Source organism: Equus przewalskii, chromosome 6 (assembly GCF_037783145.1).
Source record: "Equus przewalskii isolate Varuska chromosome 6, EquPr2, whole genome shotgun sequence".
NCBI classification, from domain to species: Eukaryota; Metazoa; Chordata; class Mammalia; order Perissodactyla; family Equidae; genus Equus; species Equus przewalskii.
The window spans coordinates 96991288-97008398 of record NC_091836.1 but is presented as its reverse complement, the minus strand read 5'-3'; the positions used below and the strand labels follow the sequence as shown (position 1 = coordinate 97008398).

At 44.4% G+C, this 17111-nt stretch overlaps 1 protein-coding gene across 8 annotated transcripts in view; it reads left to right on the top strand.

Moving 5' to 3' along the window:
• The window catches only part of DCDC1 (doublecortin domain containing 1), a 443558-nt gene that overhangs the window by 371619 nt on the left and 54828 nt on the right, over window positions 1-17111 (top strand). For all 8 annotated transcript variants that reach the window (XM_070626537.1, XM_070626535.1, XM_070626540.1 and 5 more), the window contains 5 exons: window positions 2055-2236; window positions 5437-5535; window positions 9572-9671; window positions 12005-12140; window positions 13742-13901. In XM_070626537.1, coding sequence (XP_070482638.1) covers window positions 2055-2236; window positions 5437-5535; window positions 9572-9671; window positions 12005-12140; window positions 13742-13901 — 677 coding nt within the window. The remainder of the gene's footprint in view (window positions 1-2054; window positions 2237-5436; window positions 5536-9571; window positions 9672-12004; window positions 12141-13741; window positions 13902-17111) is intronic.

Sequence of the window (17111 nt, the reverse complement as noted above, 5' to 3'; positions counted from 1 at the left end):
TAACAAGAAAAGAGTAAAGGTAAATAATATTAGGAATAAAAGAAATACATAAGTATAGATGCTGAGAGATTAAGAAAAATAATAAAAGGATATTGTAAGTAACAGAACACTAACACATATTATAACTTAAATAAATAAAATGGTCAAATTCCTGGACAAATGTAATTTAACGGAATGGAATCAAGAAAAAATGGAAAGCCTGAATAGTCAAATAATCAGAGAAGAAATAGAAGCAGTAGTTAAAATCTCCCCACAAAAAGACACCTTGATCAAAGAGTTTCACTGGCAAATTCTACCAAACATGTAGGAAATAAATATTTCAGATTATTACAAAACAAGCAACACTTCCCAACTCACTTCATGAGGCTGGGATAAACTCGATACAAATGCTGTCGAGGATAATCTAAGAAAATTACACGTTAATTTCATTGATGAAGAGACATATACAAATCCTAAGGAAAACATTAGGTAAATTCAATTCAGCAATCTATAAAAAAAGATAATACATTCTGACCAATTTGGATTGATCTGGAATACAAAATTAGTTTAAAATTTTTAAAAATCAATTAATGTAATTAACATATAGCTGATGAAATGATAAATAATCATATGAGCACATCTCAACAAATGCAGGAAAAAGAGCTATACATGATTCAACACACATTCAGGAAAAAATATCTTAACAAAATGGGATTGATAGGAAATTACTTAACTTGCTACAGAGTATTTATATCCCAAACAGACTTTTAAAATACTAACCCAGTTGACCCTTAAATGTATATGACACAGCAAAAGGCCAACAAGAGCCAGTTTCCAGAGAAGAATAACAAGGTGGAGGAACTTGCCCTACCCAACACCGAGACTTACCAGATATACACAAGGCATTGGAGTCCTGTACAGGGACGGAGATATTGACAAATTGAAGAGACCAGAACACACAGAAACAGACCCCAGTTACAGGGAATTGTGATATTTTACAGGACGGTTATTGCAGATTAATGGGGGATTAATTGCTGCCAGGACAAGTGTTTGTGCAGAGAGAGAAAAAAAGACAGAACTCGGATCTTGCCTCACAGCGTCATCTCTGCCCACCCCTCCCCTCACTTACTGTTCTTCCACAAGTGCCTGCTTCTGTGAACGGCGGTGCCATCCACGCAGTTGCCCAGGCTACAAACCTGGGAGCCATCCTTGCCTCCTTTATCCCCTAGATGTCATGTTCGGACAATCCTCAAGTCTGATACATACTCCGCCCCATCCTGTTACGCTCCCCTTACGTCAGTTGCTACTCCGACTGCAGGTCTGTTACATGGCATTTCTGAGTTAGTTTCTCTTCTTCTGTGCTCCCATCACACCTCGTGCGTACCCTGTCGCTATTATGCTATTGTAATTGCCAGTTTATTTCCAGGTAAGTTTCTGAGGACTCGCTAGAAATTCCTTGAGGAAGAGTATCCTGTCTTGTTCATAGTTTTATTTCCAGCGTCTAGCACTGTGCCTGGAGTATAGTAAACAATTAGTAAATATTTGAATAATTCATAAATTAATAAATAAATGAATGGATATAAAGTAACTGAATTCTGAAACGTCGGAAATTTGTTTAAGCTTTATCATCTCACTTGGTTTTTCGGAATGTTCCCCGAATATATTCTTCTCTGCCAAAGAGGTTTAACTTAAGAGAATGCTATTTCATGTTGTAAAACCACTTTTCACACATTGTTCTTTTCTTCATGTTGATTAAAGATATTTCACTCATGAGCAAAAAACATTCCAAGTGCATCCAGCTCTATTTTTATAGAGTAATGTTTCTCTGAAAGGGAATAAATCCTCCATGTTGTAAAACAACACAAGTTCTACATACATTTAAAAAATCACTATCTGTCCTCTTTATTCAAATAAAACATTAATTAGAATTGTCTGGAACATCTTAGGCACCCATTACATGTTCGATGAATGAATGAAAGGTGAAAGGGATAAGCAGTGTGTTACATACTTTTTATATCTAGAAATGACTCGTCTTACTTATTTGTGATCAATTTTTTTGCCGTTTCTTCCTGAAGGAGTTTGATTGGCCACTAGAAGGACTTCTTGTTGCAAACAGCCCTCCCCTGAAGAGACCTGTTTGTAAGACCCTGGAGCTGCACGCCCCTGTGAGACTCCGGGTTGTGCGGAATGGAGACAAGAATAAAAGCAGAGCCCTTAGTATAACCGGTCCAGACATCTCGCCTGGGCGGAAAACGCAGTAAGAACGACTTGGTCATGTTTCTCGTTAAACATACTCTCTAGTTTCTACAGATTTCTCTCTTCTTGATTACGGATGTTTTTCTGGGAGAATTCTGTGTTTATTTTTTTAAAAAGGGCTCCCATGTTAATATTTGGACATGAAATAGATACTAAGCTTCGTTTAGTCTCTATGTCAGGAACTTAATTTGAATTGTACTGATTTAGTGTAGGCGTGGGAAAAATAATGAGTTAGAAATGAGTAGTTCTGATTAAAAAAAGTTTTATGATCAGTGTCTATTTTGAATTAGCATTTTGTTTGAGTTTTATTAGTGCATTTTGATATAGCTGACCTCACAAATTGCTTCTTAAATGTAATTTTGTAATTCCTTATTGAAATCATTATTATACACAATTATTTACATTGAGATCTTTGGCATATTTAATGGATAAATATAGTTCTCAAAATATAACTTTATATAGTTTATTTCCTTGGCTTGAAATCACTCTTTAAAAGCTTATCCTAGAAAAACATCAGTCTGCACTTTAGCTTATGTTATGAGATTGGGATAAAATCTTCCCAAGCAGCCAGTATTTCTCCAACTTTGGAGAAAAATCGCCTGCTGTGTTTTTGTTGCATTTTATGACAGGAGGAATCGTAGATCAGTGCACAGCTCTGATGCACAGAGTGAGTTAAACACGTTGTTTCTCATGTTATTAGCAGCGATATGACCTCTTGACCTTTCTTTGGAGATGTTTAGAATATTTGAGGCTGCTGATAATAGTTTAATATCGCTTTCTTCACATTGATTAAATATACTTCATACATCGCTGAGCAATGAGTAACATGCAGATCGGCTGTCCACTGAACTGCCTGTAAAGATGACAAAGTAAAAAGTTAATCTTCAAAGTAAAGTCAAGCCTGAAATTGAAATCTTTGACGCATACATTTTCTAATTAGCTCATTTTGCTACATGTAAAATGTGAGGGTGATGCCCTTAAAGTGGAATATGACTTTTTTTTAACATCCAAAGTTAACAAATAATTTCTGTCCCTTCCTACATTTATTTTTTCTTGTTCTATATCTTTGTGGCTCCAAATTATATACAGATTTTATCTTTTCACGTTAATGTTTTTAAATGCATGGTTCGATCAGGTAATCCAGACATAATCTGAGAGCTTTGTTAATTTGCACAGCTATTTTAGCAGACGGTCTGTGAAACTCTCCACTGTCTGTGTTCGTGGAGTAGTGTGTCCTGGTTAATGAGATACTCACTTTGTTCACTACATTGGTTAACTGTGCCCAAATAATTAAAATACACTGGCAGACCCTGGATGCTAAAACTCTACTAAATGTAGTTTAATTTTTCTTGGCTGATTCAGAAAGTTTTCTACAGGATCAATAGCATTTTCCCCCTGAGCTATAAGTAAGCAGTGGTAGCAGAAGGTTCAAATGGAAGGAGTTCTGGCTGACATCACGGGGCGGCTTTCGCCCAGCTCCACAGGGCGCTGTTCACTTTGTCGTCGACAGGAAGGGCATCGCAGAGTCCTGCAAGGTGGAAGCGCGGCTGTGCTATTTTAACATGTCCAAGTTAAATAGTTCCTCTTCCAGAAGAAATAAATGCTAATGGCATACGGGGTGCAGTACCTGCATTAACCTGAAACTTATTTGTAAGAAGAAAGACGGTTGTGCTGTTAGTGTCTTTACAAGCAAAATCAGGCTACACTGATAAAATACACACCCATTTTAACCAAGTCCTGCTCTGGTAGCATGCTGTCCTTGAGTTAGTGAAGAATTCACTCCAGGCAGCTCTGAGGAGTCGCTGTTGTTGTTGGTTCCTCCATCCACAAAGCCAGCGAAGATCAAACAGCATTTGATCATTACTTAGTTGATCATTATCTTAGTGGGTAACGAGATCCTGTCAATTAGTCTTGATAATGGTTGTCAAACTCATATAAATTAAGACCTCTGTGGTTTCTTGTGTCACTGGTGAATTTCACCTCTCAGAACCATAAGTTAAAGAAAATTTTATAAGTGATACTTTAAGGAATTGTAAGAGGAAAGGCTCAATTTGAAGCTCTAAAATGAACTTTAGATTGTAGATAATTTCAACGAGTAAGTTGTTAGTGAGCTAAGATGCCTGGACTCACTCAAGCTCCTCATATAGCTTTAAGGCCCTGATAACCTGTCCCTGCGCATTTCTCTAGCTCCATCTCTTACCAACACTTGCCCGGTTCCCACTCTTACACCCCCTCCACTCTCAACACCTCCTCTCTGCCTCGATGATAAAGGTCTTTCAAGGAGGAGTTTGGCCTTTTTTTCTAGCTGTGACTCTGAGCTCCCCACTCCCAAGTTGGCTCTGGTTTCTGTGTCCTCACGTGCTCTGAACGCCGTGGGCTTCCCATCACCACAGCCCACCACTCTGCCTTTGGCTGTCTGCTTCTGTCTCCATCAAGGAGCCAGAGAGCAGGGGTGGTGTGCTGTTCTCCACATCTGCGCTGTCTGCTGTGGAGTGTCGCGGACAGTGTGTCCTGGTTAATCGAGTGCTAGGTCACTTTTTCACCATGTGATTTAGGGCCAACAACAGGCCCTAAATCAGCGTTCACTGAATGACTGAATGAATGAATGAACTCTACCTGAGGATCATTTTGAATGAATGAATGAACAACTATATTTGAATAGTATTTCTTTCATTTAATAAAATATAGAGATTCTACAAATACACAGAATAGTTTTCTAACTTGAAAATTTGAAGAGATATATATTCCAGTTAAAAATCCTTTTTTATGATCGTTGTTTATTTCTCAGTTTAAAAATTTTTAGGTTTTGATTGACAACCTAAACAATATATGAGTAATATATGAGTAAACATATGAATATGAACAATATATGAATAAAACTTCACAGGAGAAATGAATGTAATCTGCATTTTCTTCAAAGTTGATAAGTTCACCTCTCAGAGTGCTCAGCATTCATAGAAGAGGATTAAAATATTGAAAATTTATTTTCTTATGTAAATTACTCATAGTATAAATTTTTATGAAGTTTAATATTTAATTATGATAGTTTTTGAAAGCCTATATTTTAAAGAAAGGCAGATTATTTTAGGGCAAATCATGATACATTAAAACCTCATAATTTTTTCACACATTTAAAGAAGTTGAAAGATAATTGACAATGTATACTGACATGTCAATCAAATCTTGGATCATTTGTTTCAGAAAGGTTGACGTCGAAAAGAAGGAGAATGTGAAAAGCTATGTCACTAAATATTGTGAAACAGAAACACACCAGACTGAATTTCACCAATTTTTGGAGAGGTAAGTACCTACTATCCTAATGCAGAGGCATTTTCCATTCATGTGGCCGAATGATGTGTATTATGCACAACACAAAATATATATTTACCTACATAAGAAAACAGTTGCTATGTAATGATTCTTGAGTTTTTAATCTGTGAAATATGTCAACTGTGTGAGTCAATGAAACCAATGCTAATTAATACATTTTCCCCCCAAATTTCAAGGCAATTTCCCCTAGCTTCTGAACTACCAACTGTGTAAATACAAATTATTGCCATTTTTAAAAACATATTTCACAATTTTTCAATAGTTTTCTTTGGTTTATATTTCTTTGAATTGAGGGCAGGATAGTTATCTACTTTAAACCAATTTTTAAATGTCACTGACCTCTATCTTATTTGTGAAATATGTCATAAATTTTCTTTTGATCAGTATTTTCCTACCCAAACCAAAATTATTTCCATAGAATTTGATAACTGTTCAAAGCCAGTGCACCTAGTATAAATATTTTTGCAAAATATGTCTTGTTGAATATGAGGGGGCAGTCTTACAGAATTTAAGGGAAATTATGCTATCCTCTAGTTATTTGATAATTCATACCAAATAGTTTTGAGGGTCATTTTTTTATTGATGTTGATCCTTCCATCTACAAAGCCAAAGGCAGATCTAACAGCAAAGTAAGCCCCGTTTAAAAATATCAGGTATAGAATGCTTCTGTTGATACCCAAAGTTGCAGGCAGCGTGGAGCGGAAAGACCACTGGATTTGATTTAAGCTCAGGTTTGCCATTAACGAGCTGGAAAACTTGGCAAAGCGCTGCCCTTCTCTGAGTCTCGTTTTCCTCCTTGTGAAACAGGAGAGTTGCATGGAGAGCTAAGAGGAAGGCAAGTAGGAATTCGATTCTTTTCAGTGTCTGTTGTGTTCATATCATGAGCATCAACCAGTGTTGGATGTTCTGCAGGAGATTTTTTTAAAAAAGACGAGACAGTCCTTGCTGTTGGGAAACTGCTAGCTGGTTGGGAAGACAGTTTGCTTACTGAAGCAGTCAGACAGCCACACGGGGCAGTACTTGATTGTACATAAGTGAAAATGATCAAGGGATCATTTTATAAATAACCAGCGAGGAGAGAGAACCTTGTGAGGGGCAGCTGTCAGGCAAGGCCACATGCAGAGGAGAGAAAATGAGAGAGATGCAAAAATAAAGAGATATAAAGAAGAAGAAGGTAGATACAAAGACAAGCCAGCAGGTACCCATAGCTTCTTGCAGGTTTTGTTACTGTTTTGAAATAACTGGAAGAATGTGGTGGGGCTCCTGGGAGGGACGACCTGGTGAGCGAGTGGAGAGGGAAGGCTCCAGGACAGCAGAGCTGTAGGCGTCTGCCGGCCAGGAGACAGCTCCTGCCCCCTCTCAGCGCATCCTGGGTCTTGCGGACGTGCAGCCCTCCGGGAGCCAGCTCCACCTGGTGCTCCTCCGTCACTGCTGTCCTGAGAAAGCAATGTCAGAGATACCACCCTGCTCTTCTGGACTCTGTAAATCCACGCAGGCCCCGTGGTACCCTTCCCGACTCCTGGCATGAGTCATGGGACTTTATTTCGAGGCCCTTTGGCTCCACGTAACGGAGAAACCCTGAACTGGCCTCTCAGCACCTCCACCTCTGGCTCCTCCCTTTGTGGATCTAGGATCTCGTGACTCTGATGATGCCTCTCAGGAGGCTGTGTGGTGGAGCAAAAGATCCAGAGAGGTTCCGCTTTGACTTTCAGCTCTGCTGCTTACTAGTCACGTGACCTGTGCAAGGAACTTAACCTCCAGGCTCAGCTTCCTCCTCAGCACAACGGGCCTCTCCGAAATGGCATGAGAATTGGATGAGGGGTAGACCCGAAGTGCTTGCAGTGCAGGGCCCGTTTCAGTAATGTGTGGCTGACTCTGCGCCAGGCGCTCCGCAGGTGTGCACACGTTTAATTTGTCAGATAGCCTGTAAGATAAGCACCGCTGTGTCCGTCTTTTACCGACGGGGCAGATGAGGCTCAGAGAAGTTAAGTACCTTCTCCAAGGTCATGCAGCCAGTCCACGAGAGGGGGGCGTGTGAACCCAGGCAATCCCACTCAGGCTCCACACGCCTTATTAGGACCTCAGAGCCGGTTCTTTCTCTCCTCTCCACATTTACGTGGGCCGGCACATGAGCTAGTTAGAGGAATTAATGCAGAGGAAATGGCTTACCCCCATCCTCTCCAGCCCGCCTGCATGGCCCAGTCGAATTCAGCCCTATTAAAACTAGAGTTTCTAAAAAGGAAGGAAGAAACGTTCACCAACCATCCACTCCTTCTGTGCTCCCGCATGTTGTCCTAAAACTGGACACTCCCGTGGGCCGGACACTCCCAGGAAAATCCGCGTGGGGGCGGATACGATGACGGTGACTCCTTTTAGGTCCTGCTGCAACTGCTTGGACTGTAAAGGTATTGATTTGCGGAAAGTAGAAGGAATTGGGTGAGGTCTTGGGCAGCACCCAAGGAGAATCAGGCGGGTCTTGTGACTGGGGCTCAGTCCTCTGGCAGCTCCCTCCCACCCCATCCCACGAACTCCTGAGGATGAGAAGCACTGCCCAGGCCTCACTGGCCTGTGAGCTGCCCGAGCCGTGGCACGAGAAGCGGAGATTTAGTTCCCGCTGGCTTATTTCCTCCTAAGACCCCTCGGAGAGACGGAGGGAGGAATTAGCTGCTCAGTTGCTTTATCTCATCTAAAAAAGTAAAGCAGAGAGATCTTCTTCAGCAGCTGAGTCTGCGTGACGAGCACAGTCACTTCTGATTCATTTTCCACAGACAGGAGATTCTCATGTAAAGTGTACCGAGCAGGCATCTTGCGCTCGTCTTCTTCCAATGGCAGGGTCATCTCAACAGCGTTCTTCAGGAAACGCTCCGTCACCTCCCCTAGCTCTGCTTCCTTTCTCCACAATTCCACCTCTTCATCTCTACCCTAACTGGCTAGATAGATGCCAGCCTCTCCCGCCTTCAGTCCTCTCCCACTTTTCTGACAGCTGACTTTCTAAAAGGCAGATCTTGTAACACCACACCTGTGCTCTAATGCCTTCAATGACTCCTGCTGCTTATGGGATGGAGGACAAGTTTTTTAGTCTAACATCCTAAGTGCCTTCAGTTGGCTCCTGGCTTCTTTTCCAGCTTCATTTGGCTCCTCCTCCTGTCCATACACTCAGCTCCAGCCACCCAAAACTTCTCTAGGTCCTAACTCTTCTTGGTGAACTCCTATTCATCCATCAAGGCCCAGTGGAGATGTGACTTCCTTAGATAAGTCTTCTCTGGAGGAAGTCATTATTTTTCCTCTGTGTTCTCACAGGACCCTGGCCGGGTGCCTCTCACAGCTCCCACTACTTCATGTGACACTCCAGTCGCAGCCCTGCCTCTCCCCCCGACTGGAGAGGGAGCTCCTCAGGGGACAGGGGGATGGCATCATTCATCTTGATATCCAAAGGGCTGGCCCACTGCTCATTTGGGGAAAAAAGGATCACTGTTTAATGTCTAACGGGGCAAAAATTCCTCTTTCAAAGGGACTTAAAGGGCTATAAAGATCCCTTCTGGAGAAAGGAGGTGAGGAGCTGCTTGGTGATGGATGTGACTTTGGAGAGAGAGTAGAACTTCCACAGAAGAAGCTGGGGAAGGTGGTTCATGCAACAGGAAGAGAGGAGCCAAGGCCCACAGATGGGGAGTGGGGGCGCAGTGAGGGGAGAGCAGCGCTATGGTGCGTCTGCCTGTCCCCATCGCGCCTGGCGCCCGGCTGGGTGTTTCTCAAAGTCGACCCACAATTGTCACAACAACTCTGGGAAGTAAGTCGTTTAGGCTCAGAGAGTTTCGCTATTTGCCCAAGTCCCACAGCTTGCACAGGGACAGCGAGACTAACAGGGGTCTGACGGGCTCCCGGGCTGGCCCTGGACTCCTCACAGTCCCGCAGGGGGCTGGTCGTTACTGGTCGGGCCCTGCCGTCTCTGTTCTCCCTGCTCTGCTGGGAGCTCTCTGTGCACAGCTGATACTCCGTCTCATTGCAGGTGCACCGAGACCTTACATTTACCGTCTGCGGCTCGGAGATTGTTCAACGAAGAAGGGCAGGAAGTCTTGGCCCTAAAAGACCTTCAGAGAGACGAGCTGGTAAAGACAGGCTGTGAACCGGAAGTATCAGTACATGAATACTAACAAAAGAAAAGTGTTTTAAAATATAAGATCTGCTTGCCATCTTTCCTCTTATCTTCTCTCAGAATCATCCCCACTCAGCAGCCGTGAGAGAGTGGTGCACAGAGCAGGGTGTGGAGAGCTCACTGGGGGCGAGGCGCGATTTTCAGGGGCGGACGTGAATTACCTCCCCTGACGCTCCTCACCACCCGGTGGGACGCTTGCTCTCCTTATCCTCACCTTAGAAATGAGGGCAGGACCCGGGGAAGACCGAACTATGAAGCACCTGCGATTGCTGCCCACTGTCAGGGAGGTAGCGCCTCTTCCTTCCTTGAGGCCTGCAAAATGTGGCTGTTTAGTGATTTCCTAATGATGGCTTCACCTCTGGGGAAAAAAATCAGATCTAGTTTTTCACACACTCTGTGTGGGTGGCTGGAGAAGGCTGAGACGTGGAGGGCTTCAGCAGCCCCGCCTTGGCTCCCATTATGGGATTTGAGGCGTTGGCTTGAGAAGAAAGCCTGCCTTGATTGATGCCTGAGCTTCTCCGAGCAGACAACCGAGCCTCATGGGTTACCCAGACTGACTCAGGCTCCAGGTGTGAAGACCCCTTGAGAGAGTCTTCACTGAGGGCCCTGGAACAGGATCTGAGGTAGCAGGGGGGTCCCCAGGACAGGGTCCGAGGCAGCGGGGGTTCCCCAGGACAGGGTCAGAGGCAGCGGGGTGTCCCCAGGACAGGGTCAGAGGCAGCAGGGTGTCCCCAGGACAGGGTCAGAGGCAGCAGGGGGTCCCCAGGACAGGGTGCGAGACAGCAGGGGTCCCCAGGACAGGATCCAAGGCAGAGGGGCAGAGGGAGACTCTTAGCTCTTGGAATCTGGTGGATCTGGTTTGAATGCTAAGTCTTTGTTTGCTTTCAATATTTTTGTTTTCCCTGCTGTGCTTATTCACTGAGTTATTTTAGAAGGAATTTAAGGCAGATTGCATTAAAACATGTGATACAGAAGATAAATTTAATTTAAAGGTAAGTAGGTGAGGCCACCAGGGCAAGAGGAGGGAGGGTGGAGCCAGGAGTGGTTGTCACAGGATCCTGCATATTTACTAGAAATGAACCTGTCACTGTGAGCAGCCGACGTGAAGGCTGGAGCAGGAACAGTCAGATGGTTAAGTGTGTTCATAGGAGGAAAGAAACCTATTGTTTTTTTTTTTAAATCTTTTTTTTTTTTTTTTGAGGAAGGTTAGCCCTGAGCTGACATCTGCTGCCAATCCTCCTCTTTTTGCTGAGGAAGACTGGCCCTCAGCTGACATCTGTGCCCATCATCCTCTGTGTTATATGTGGGACGCCTGCCACAGCATGGCTTGACAAGTGGTGCCATGTCTGCACCTGGGATCCGGGCCGCCGAAGCCGAACGTGTGCACTTAACCACTGCGCCACCGGGCCGGCCCCGAAACCTGTTGTTTTAAAGAAGAAATTTTGAGAACGTTTTCTTGTAGGAAAATGTGTGCTAATCAGTGAGTGGCCTGCAGAAGGCAGCACTGTTTCTTTTTCTTCTTACTGACTCTTCCTCAGTATCCCCCTCTATTTTTTCTTACTTCAACGAAATATATATTCATTTAAAGACATTTAAGAAATACATTTAAGCAAAATGAAGATGAAAAAGTGTCCTGCATAATCTCAGCATCTAGAAACATCCACATCAACATTTCGGTGCCGATGCTGAAATTCGTTCACACGAGCGGTTGTCAAACTGTTTCTGTAAAGGGTCAGGTAGTCAGTGTTTGCAGAGTGCACGGTCTCTGCTGAAGCATCGGCTCTGCCATTGCAGCACAAAAGCAGTGACAGACCACGCGTGAGTGAGTGGGCAGAGCTCTGTGCAGTTACACTTTATCCACAAGGACAGGCAGCAGCCCGGCCTTGGGCCTCCGGCATAGTTTGCACCCCCTGACTTATACCTCCCAACCCACCCTCCTCCTTTCCTTCCTTCTTTCCTTCTTCTCCTTCCTGTACACAAATTTTTTTTAACTTTTTATTTTGAAATAATTATGTTTCAAATATACATTTTTATTTTGAAATTTTCGCAGTAAGTTGCAAAGACAGTATGGACAAGTACTTTGTTCAGCACCAAACCCTCGAGGTCCGTCAAGGTTGTCGCATTTATCAGTAGTCTGTGCCTTTTTATCATGAGGGTTGTTCCACGCGCCACGGTTTGTTTAACCCTTCACCTGCTGTGAGACACTTCATCGTTTCCAGTTCGGGCTGTTGTAGGTAATGCTGCTGGGAACAGTTGTGCGGGAGCAGATACTCGTGTCTTTGGCAGGTGTATGTCTCACGTGGAGAAGACTGGATCAATCCCGACCTGTCCACTGCCCAGCAAAAGAGGCAAATCCTCCTGAGGAACTTGACGTCCGATGTTTCTAAAATGCAAATCTTCTGCAGTACACGTAAGACAGAGAGTAAGCACTGGCATTACTTTCCTTAATAAATGCAGCCAAAATAAAATACCTGGTGATACTGCTTTTTAAAAAATCCAAATTTGTTTAAACAGGTCATATTTCACCCCTGCATCTTGCTGATTAGGTCCTTGGACTTAATGTTTATCTTTAACAGACTTGTGCATTTTAATTCACACTACACTGCGGATGTGCTAAGAAAACACACTTTCTTTGTTTTGTCTTTAACAAATCGGGCCTTCCTTGTGAGCCCCACGTACCCCCATCAAGGAGAACATTGAACGTCCAGTCAGGTTCAGGTTCTGTCCCACCTGTTAATTTAACTGGTCCTTTAGCAGGCCTTGCGGGCTTCCCGCTGTCCAGAGTCCTGCTCCGGGTCCTCTCTAGGATGGAAGGAAAGAACTCGGGGTGCAGACCCTCTTGCTTTCTAGGCCCTGCTGGCCGAGGTCCGTGGCTGGGTGGTGGTGTTCCATTCTTTTGGTCCAGACCATGCTTTGGGTGGGTGTGCTTCCTGCCTGCCACAGTGTCCCCTTGCCTCCTCTGGCCCTCTGCAGCCTGGTTGTGGCTGGGCAGCCACCTCTGCCAGTCCTTCCTACACACCCTTGACCCCTGCTCGGCAGCCCTTCGGGAGAGCTCCCCAGCATGGCTCTCAGCCAATCCTGGGTGGTGGGCACCCCCGAGAAACCAGCTCCAGGTGCACATGGCTGGGCCTCAGACTGGAGGGGCGAGGGCAGCTCGGGGGTGACTTGTCACAGTGTCCTGAGCGATGGGCAGTGCCCCAGCCTTTTGCTGCTGGTGCTGCTCAGATGCCCTCAGTGAAGCCTGAGTGGAATCACCATGCCCAGTGCTGGTTTTCTGCCTTCCTCTGTCTTCTGCCTCAAATCTCCTCAGGCCCAGAAATGGTGGGCTTTCTCCAGGTCAACCCTGAGGTTGAAGCCTTACTATGCTACATGGAAACTAAAGGATTTGGAAAAATCCCAAATCGTGACAGTGTCATCCTGATTTACGTGGCCATGGCTGTTGTCTTAGGGAATATGCTGGACTTGAATGTCAGAACTATTTTTGTGCTTCTGCTTTTCCTTTGTAACATTTCTCATCTCCTTGTGGTCTTCCTCCTTCCCTCGAGGCTGCCCCAGGAACCAGGACACAAAAAGGCAAAAGAGAAAAATCACTAATATAATTTAATCCTTACCCTGTTGCGTATATTGAACACTGTATGGTAAGCTTTGCACCTGTCTCTGAGGCATTGGGGACTTTCACTGAAGAATTTGGGACCCCAGAGAAGGATCTAGAGACCCATATCCAAATAATGTGGCCCACTTAAATAGTTAGAATTTACAATGACTTATGTGTTTTTGGACAGATCTATTTTCAGTACTTTTGACTAAGAAAATCTTGAGAGGAAAGAATCTACAAAAATTGAATTACTTGAGACAGAACTTATTAGTTTAAAGAGAAACTATCAATTCCTCCTAGAATTTGTTCTATTGTATCAAATAGCTCGAAGTCTTTTGCGTTTTTATTTTAGCACGTGTTTTCAAATTCCTAGTTCTCTGCAATCGTAACTAATATGTCCTTGCAAAAATGTTTGCATTTCTGCTCAGCTCTTGTTTTAGAAGTCCAAAGTGACATTGTGTCCGGAGCCAAGCTTGCTGTGCGTAAACCTGTGGAAATTTTTGGAGAAGAGAAGCAAATTATAGAACCAGAGGAAAAGCAAATGCAAAAAAATGCTTTAACAACAGAAAATGCTTCCAGTGAAATTTTGTAAGTAATCAGTGGGGCCAGCAAAGCTACCTGGTTGCCGTTTGAACTCAGCTCATTATCTCGACAACAGCACGGAGCACAGGCAGGGAACCTGCGCCGAGCGCGTGAAACCATGTCAAGTGAAGAGCTAGGATTTAATTAGTTTCTTGGCAAAAGAATAGAGCTGGAGCTGCAGTGTTCAACCATCACAATGATCTACTTTCAGTAATTTTGTTACAATGTTGCTATTTTTAAAAGGCTAGGATCTTAGAAATGCAGACATTCGTATGAAGAATTCATCATGTTTTGTTTCCATAAACGTGGACTTCAGGAACCATTAAGCCTCTTCCCTAAGGCAGGTTCGAGCTGGATGCGTGTTAGTATGTGGTCATCACCCTGATCTCTGACGTGGCTTTCTGATTGGTCCCTGTCTCCATAATCTCCTCCATTCCCCGCGAAGTTCGCTCTGTGGACACATCTTTCTGAAACACGGTCGTGACACATCTTTCTGAAACACGGTCGTGACACATCTTTCTGAAACACGGTCGTGACACATCTTTCTGAAACACGGTCGTGACACATCTTTCTGAAACACGGTCGTGACACATCTTTCTGAAACACGGTCGTGTTCGTGCAGTTCTTCAGTGGCTTCCTGTTGCAGAAGAAATGTCTAGTCTGGAATGCAAGCCCTTCTGAGCCCGGTCCAGGCCACTGTTGACCCTCATGGGTGCCCCATACCCCCCTCCGCCCCACACTTTCTCATCCTGCCATGTGGACTCCAAGCTCCATCTCGGCGCCTGCAAGCCGCCTCGATGGAGGGGCTGTCGAGGCGCTGAGCCTCACCTTCACGTCTGCCCGCCTGAGCGTCTGCCTTGCCGTCCTTGTCTGTGGGGTGACTCTCCATCTCTGGGATCAACGAAGGCGGTGATTCCACAGAGCAACGTTCCCCCACCCCAGCGACCACCAACCTGGGAATTCCTCGAGGGCAAAAACCCTGTCACGTGTGTTCTGTGACGAGCAGGGAGACTGACGTTAGTGGTTATTTACTGAATAAATGAAGGAATGGTTCAATGAATTATAAAACCAAAAACAGCTGGTCAATTACCATTGCAATAACTGTGAAAATTAATTTCTATATCATTGTTACAAACTGTTTTAAAAGACTGTTTCTATTCTCAATTCTAAGAACATCAACTTTTATTTTAGGAACCAAACATCCTCATTTTGATGAGTGATGTCCTTGCCCTGACACTCAGAAAGGCACCAGAGGTCTCCTCCAGAGAGAGTGTCTGGACCTCTGGGTGCCTTCTGCAATGGTTAGAGAATTGGCCACAGACTTCCCCAATACCCCCTTTCGTTCTTCTTCTGAGGGAATATATCATCCAGTCTCTCAGTTACTAGGCTGCACTTAAGACAAAGACTAAGCACAAAGTAAGAAAAAAGAAAGAACATCTTTGAGAGCAAAGATCCGCATTGTTCTGATTCATAGATTTCCTCAAGACCTGGAGACCTTGAGGTAAAAGTGGTTGAGTCCACTCAGAGGATAATGCGAGAATCTCCTGCACAGTCCAGGCAGGCCCTTTCGATCCAATCTCTTCTTGAATACTCCTAGTGACAGGGAGGTCACTATTTCACAAGGCAGCCCATTCTAATGTTGAATAATTATTTAGAACATCTCCCTCCTATAATTTCATCTGTTTCTTTGAACTGTGTCCTATTCCTCCTCCACTAATGAGTCCCTAAAACACTCGAAGCTCACTGTCATCAGCCCACTGGGCTGTCTCTTTTCCAGACTAGCTGTCCCTGGTTCTTTGACCACTTGTGATGACTTCATCACAAAGTGTCTCCCATCAGAAAGTCACTGCAAGATCCCTCTGGACTTCCTTAGGTAGGTTTGTCAGGAGGTTTGCACATATTCATCGAGAAGTGGGATGATTTAAGACAAGACAGCCATAGAGCAAGAGGCCAGAACATGGATCTGGAAGGAACCCTTTAGATGGCTGGGTTCTATGTGCAGATTTCTAGTAAAAACAATAAGAAGCACAATGGAAAAGAAACTCTGGGGCAGCTGACCCCGCTGTGATGCTTGATGGAAGAAAAGCCTCTCCGGGCATGGTGCCCGGGGGGCTGTCTCCTCTTGTCCCGCACGCTGGGCATGCCCTGCCTCTCACCAGCCTGTCTCCGGCCCCCTCCCCTTGTTCATGGCATGCCTGTCACACCGGGGTCCTTCTGTTCCTCAAATGAGCCAACACCCTCTTGCTTCAGAGTTCTGTAGTTGCTCTTTTGTCTGTCTGAATGCTCTCCCTCCAGATCCTCGCATGGCAGGCTCCTTCCCACGTCCAGGGCTCAACTCACACGCCACCTCTCGGAGGAGCCTTCTCTGACCCCACTGCTAAAGAAGACCCCACCCACCCCCGCCAATTTCTATCACAGTATCCTGTTTTGTTCCACTTATGGCACTTAACTTGTTTGTTTATTCATTTGCTTGTCTGTTCCCTCTTCTTCCCACTAGAACGTAAGCTCCATCGACCCTGAGAACCTGTTTGTTTTGTTTGTCCCTGTATCCCTGACACATAGAACTCTGCGCCTCTCATACAATGGATGTGCAGCAAATATTAGTTAAAGAAATGAATGACTAACTAAGGATGATTTTAAGTTTTAAGAGTGAACGAATGGACAAACGAATGAATTAATAAAGTAAGATGGACTTAAAAATGGCTGTTCTGAGATTGACTTGATGTATTTCATTTCACTGGAAGCCCAAGAGCATATAGATAAATTCCAAGTTAGAAAATGAAGCATCTGGAAATGGGGGAAGAATATTGTTTACACCCTGCTAAATATGGTAAAACTAAGAACGACTTTTTTCCCCTTTTCCTCGAGGAAATGGAGTTGGTGGGAAAGCTATGTTTTTTATTTTCAACACAAGATGGCGCTGTTGTTTTTTAACTGTTACTAGATTTTTTACTTGAGAAGCTGCTTCTGCTGCAGTCCTGGTTACCCACGAGTTTGAGATCCACACGAAATACTTTTGTTACGTTTGACAAGTGTGTGGTCTGCTCTGCTAACACAGCAATTGTCCCTGAGTTTGGAATATGTTGTCGCTTGTGGTTACATCAAGTGACCACACGCGCCTTGCCCATCGCGGCCCCAGAGGCTTTATTTACACATTCGCATATTTGGAGCACAGAAATAGGCTGGCTGCTCTGCCCGTGCATTTATCCCGCCGTC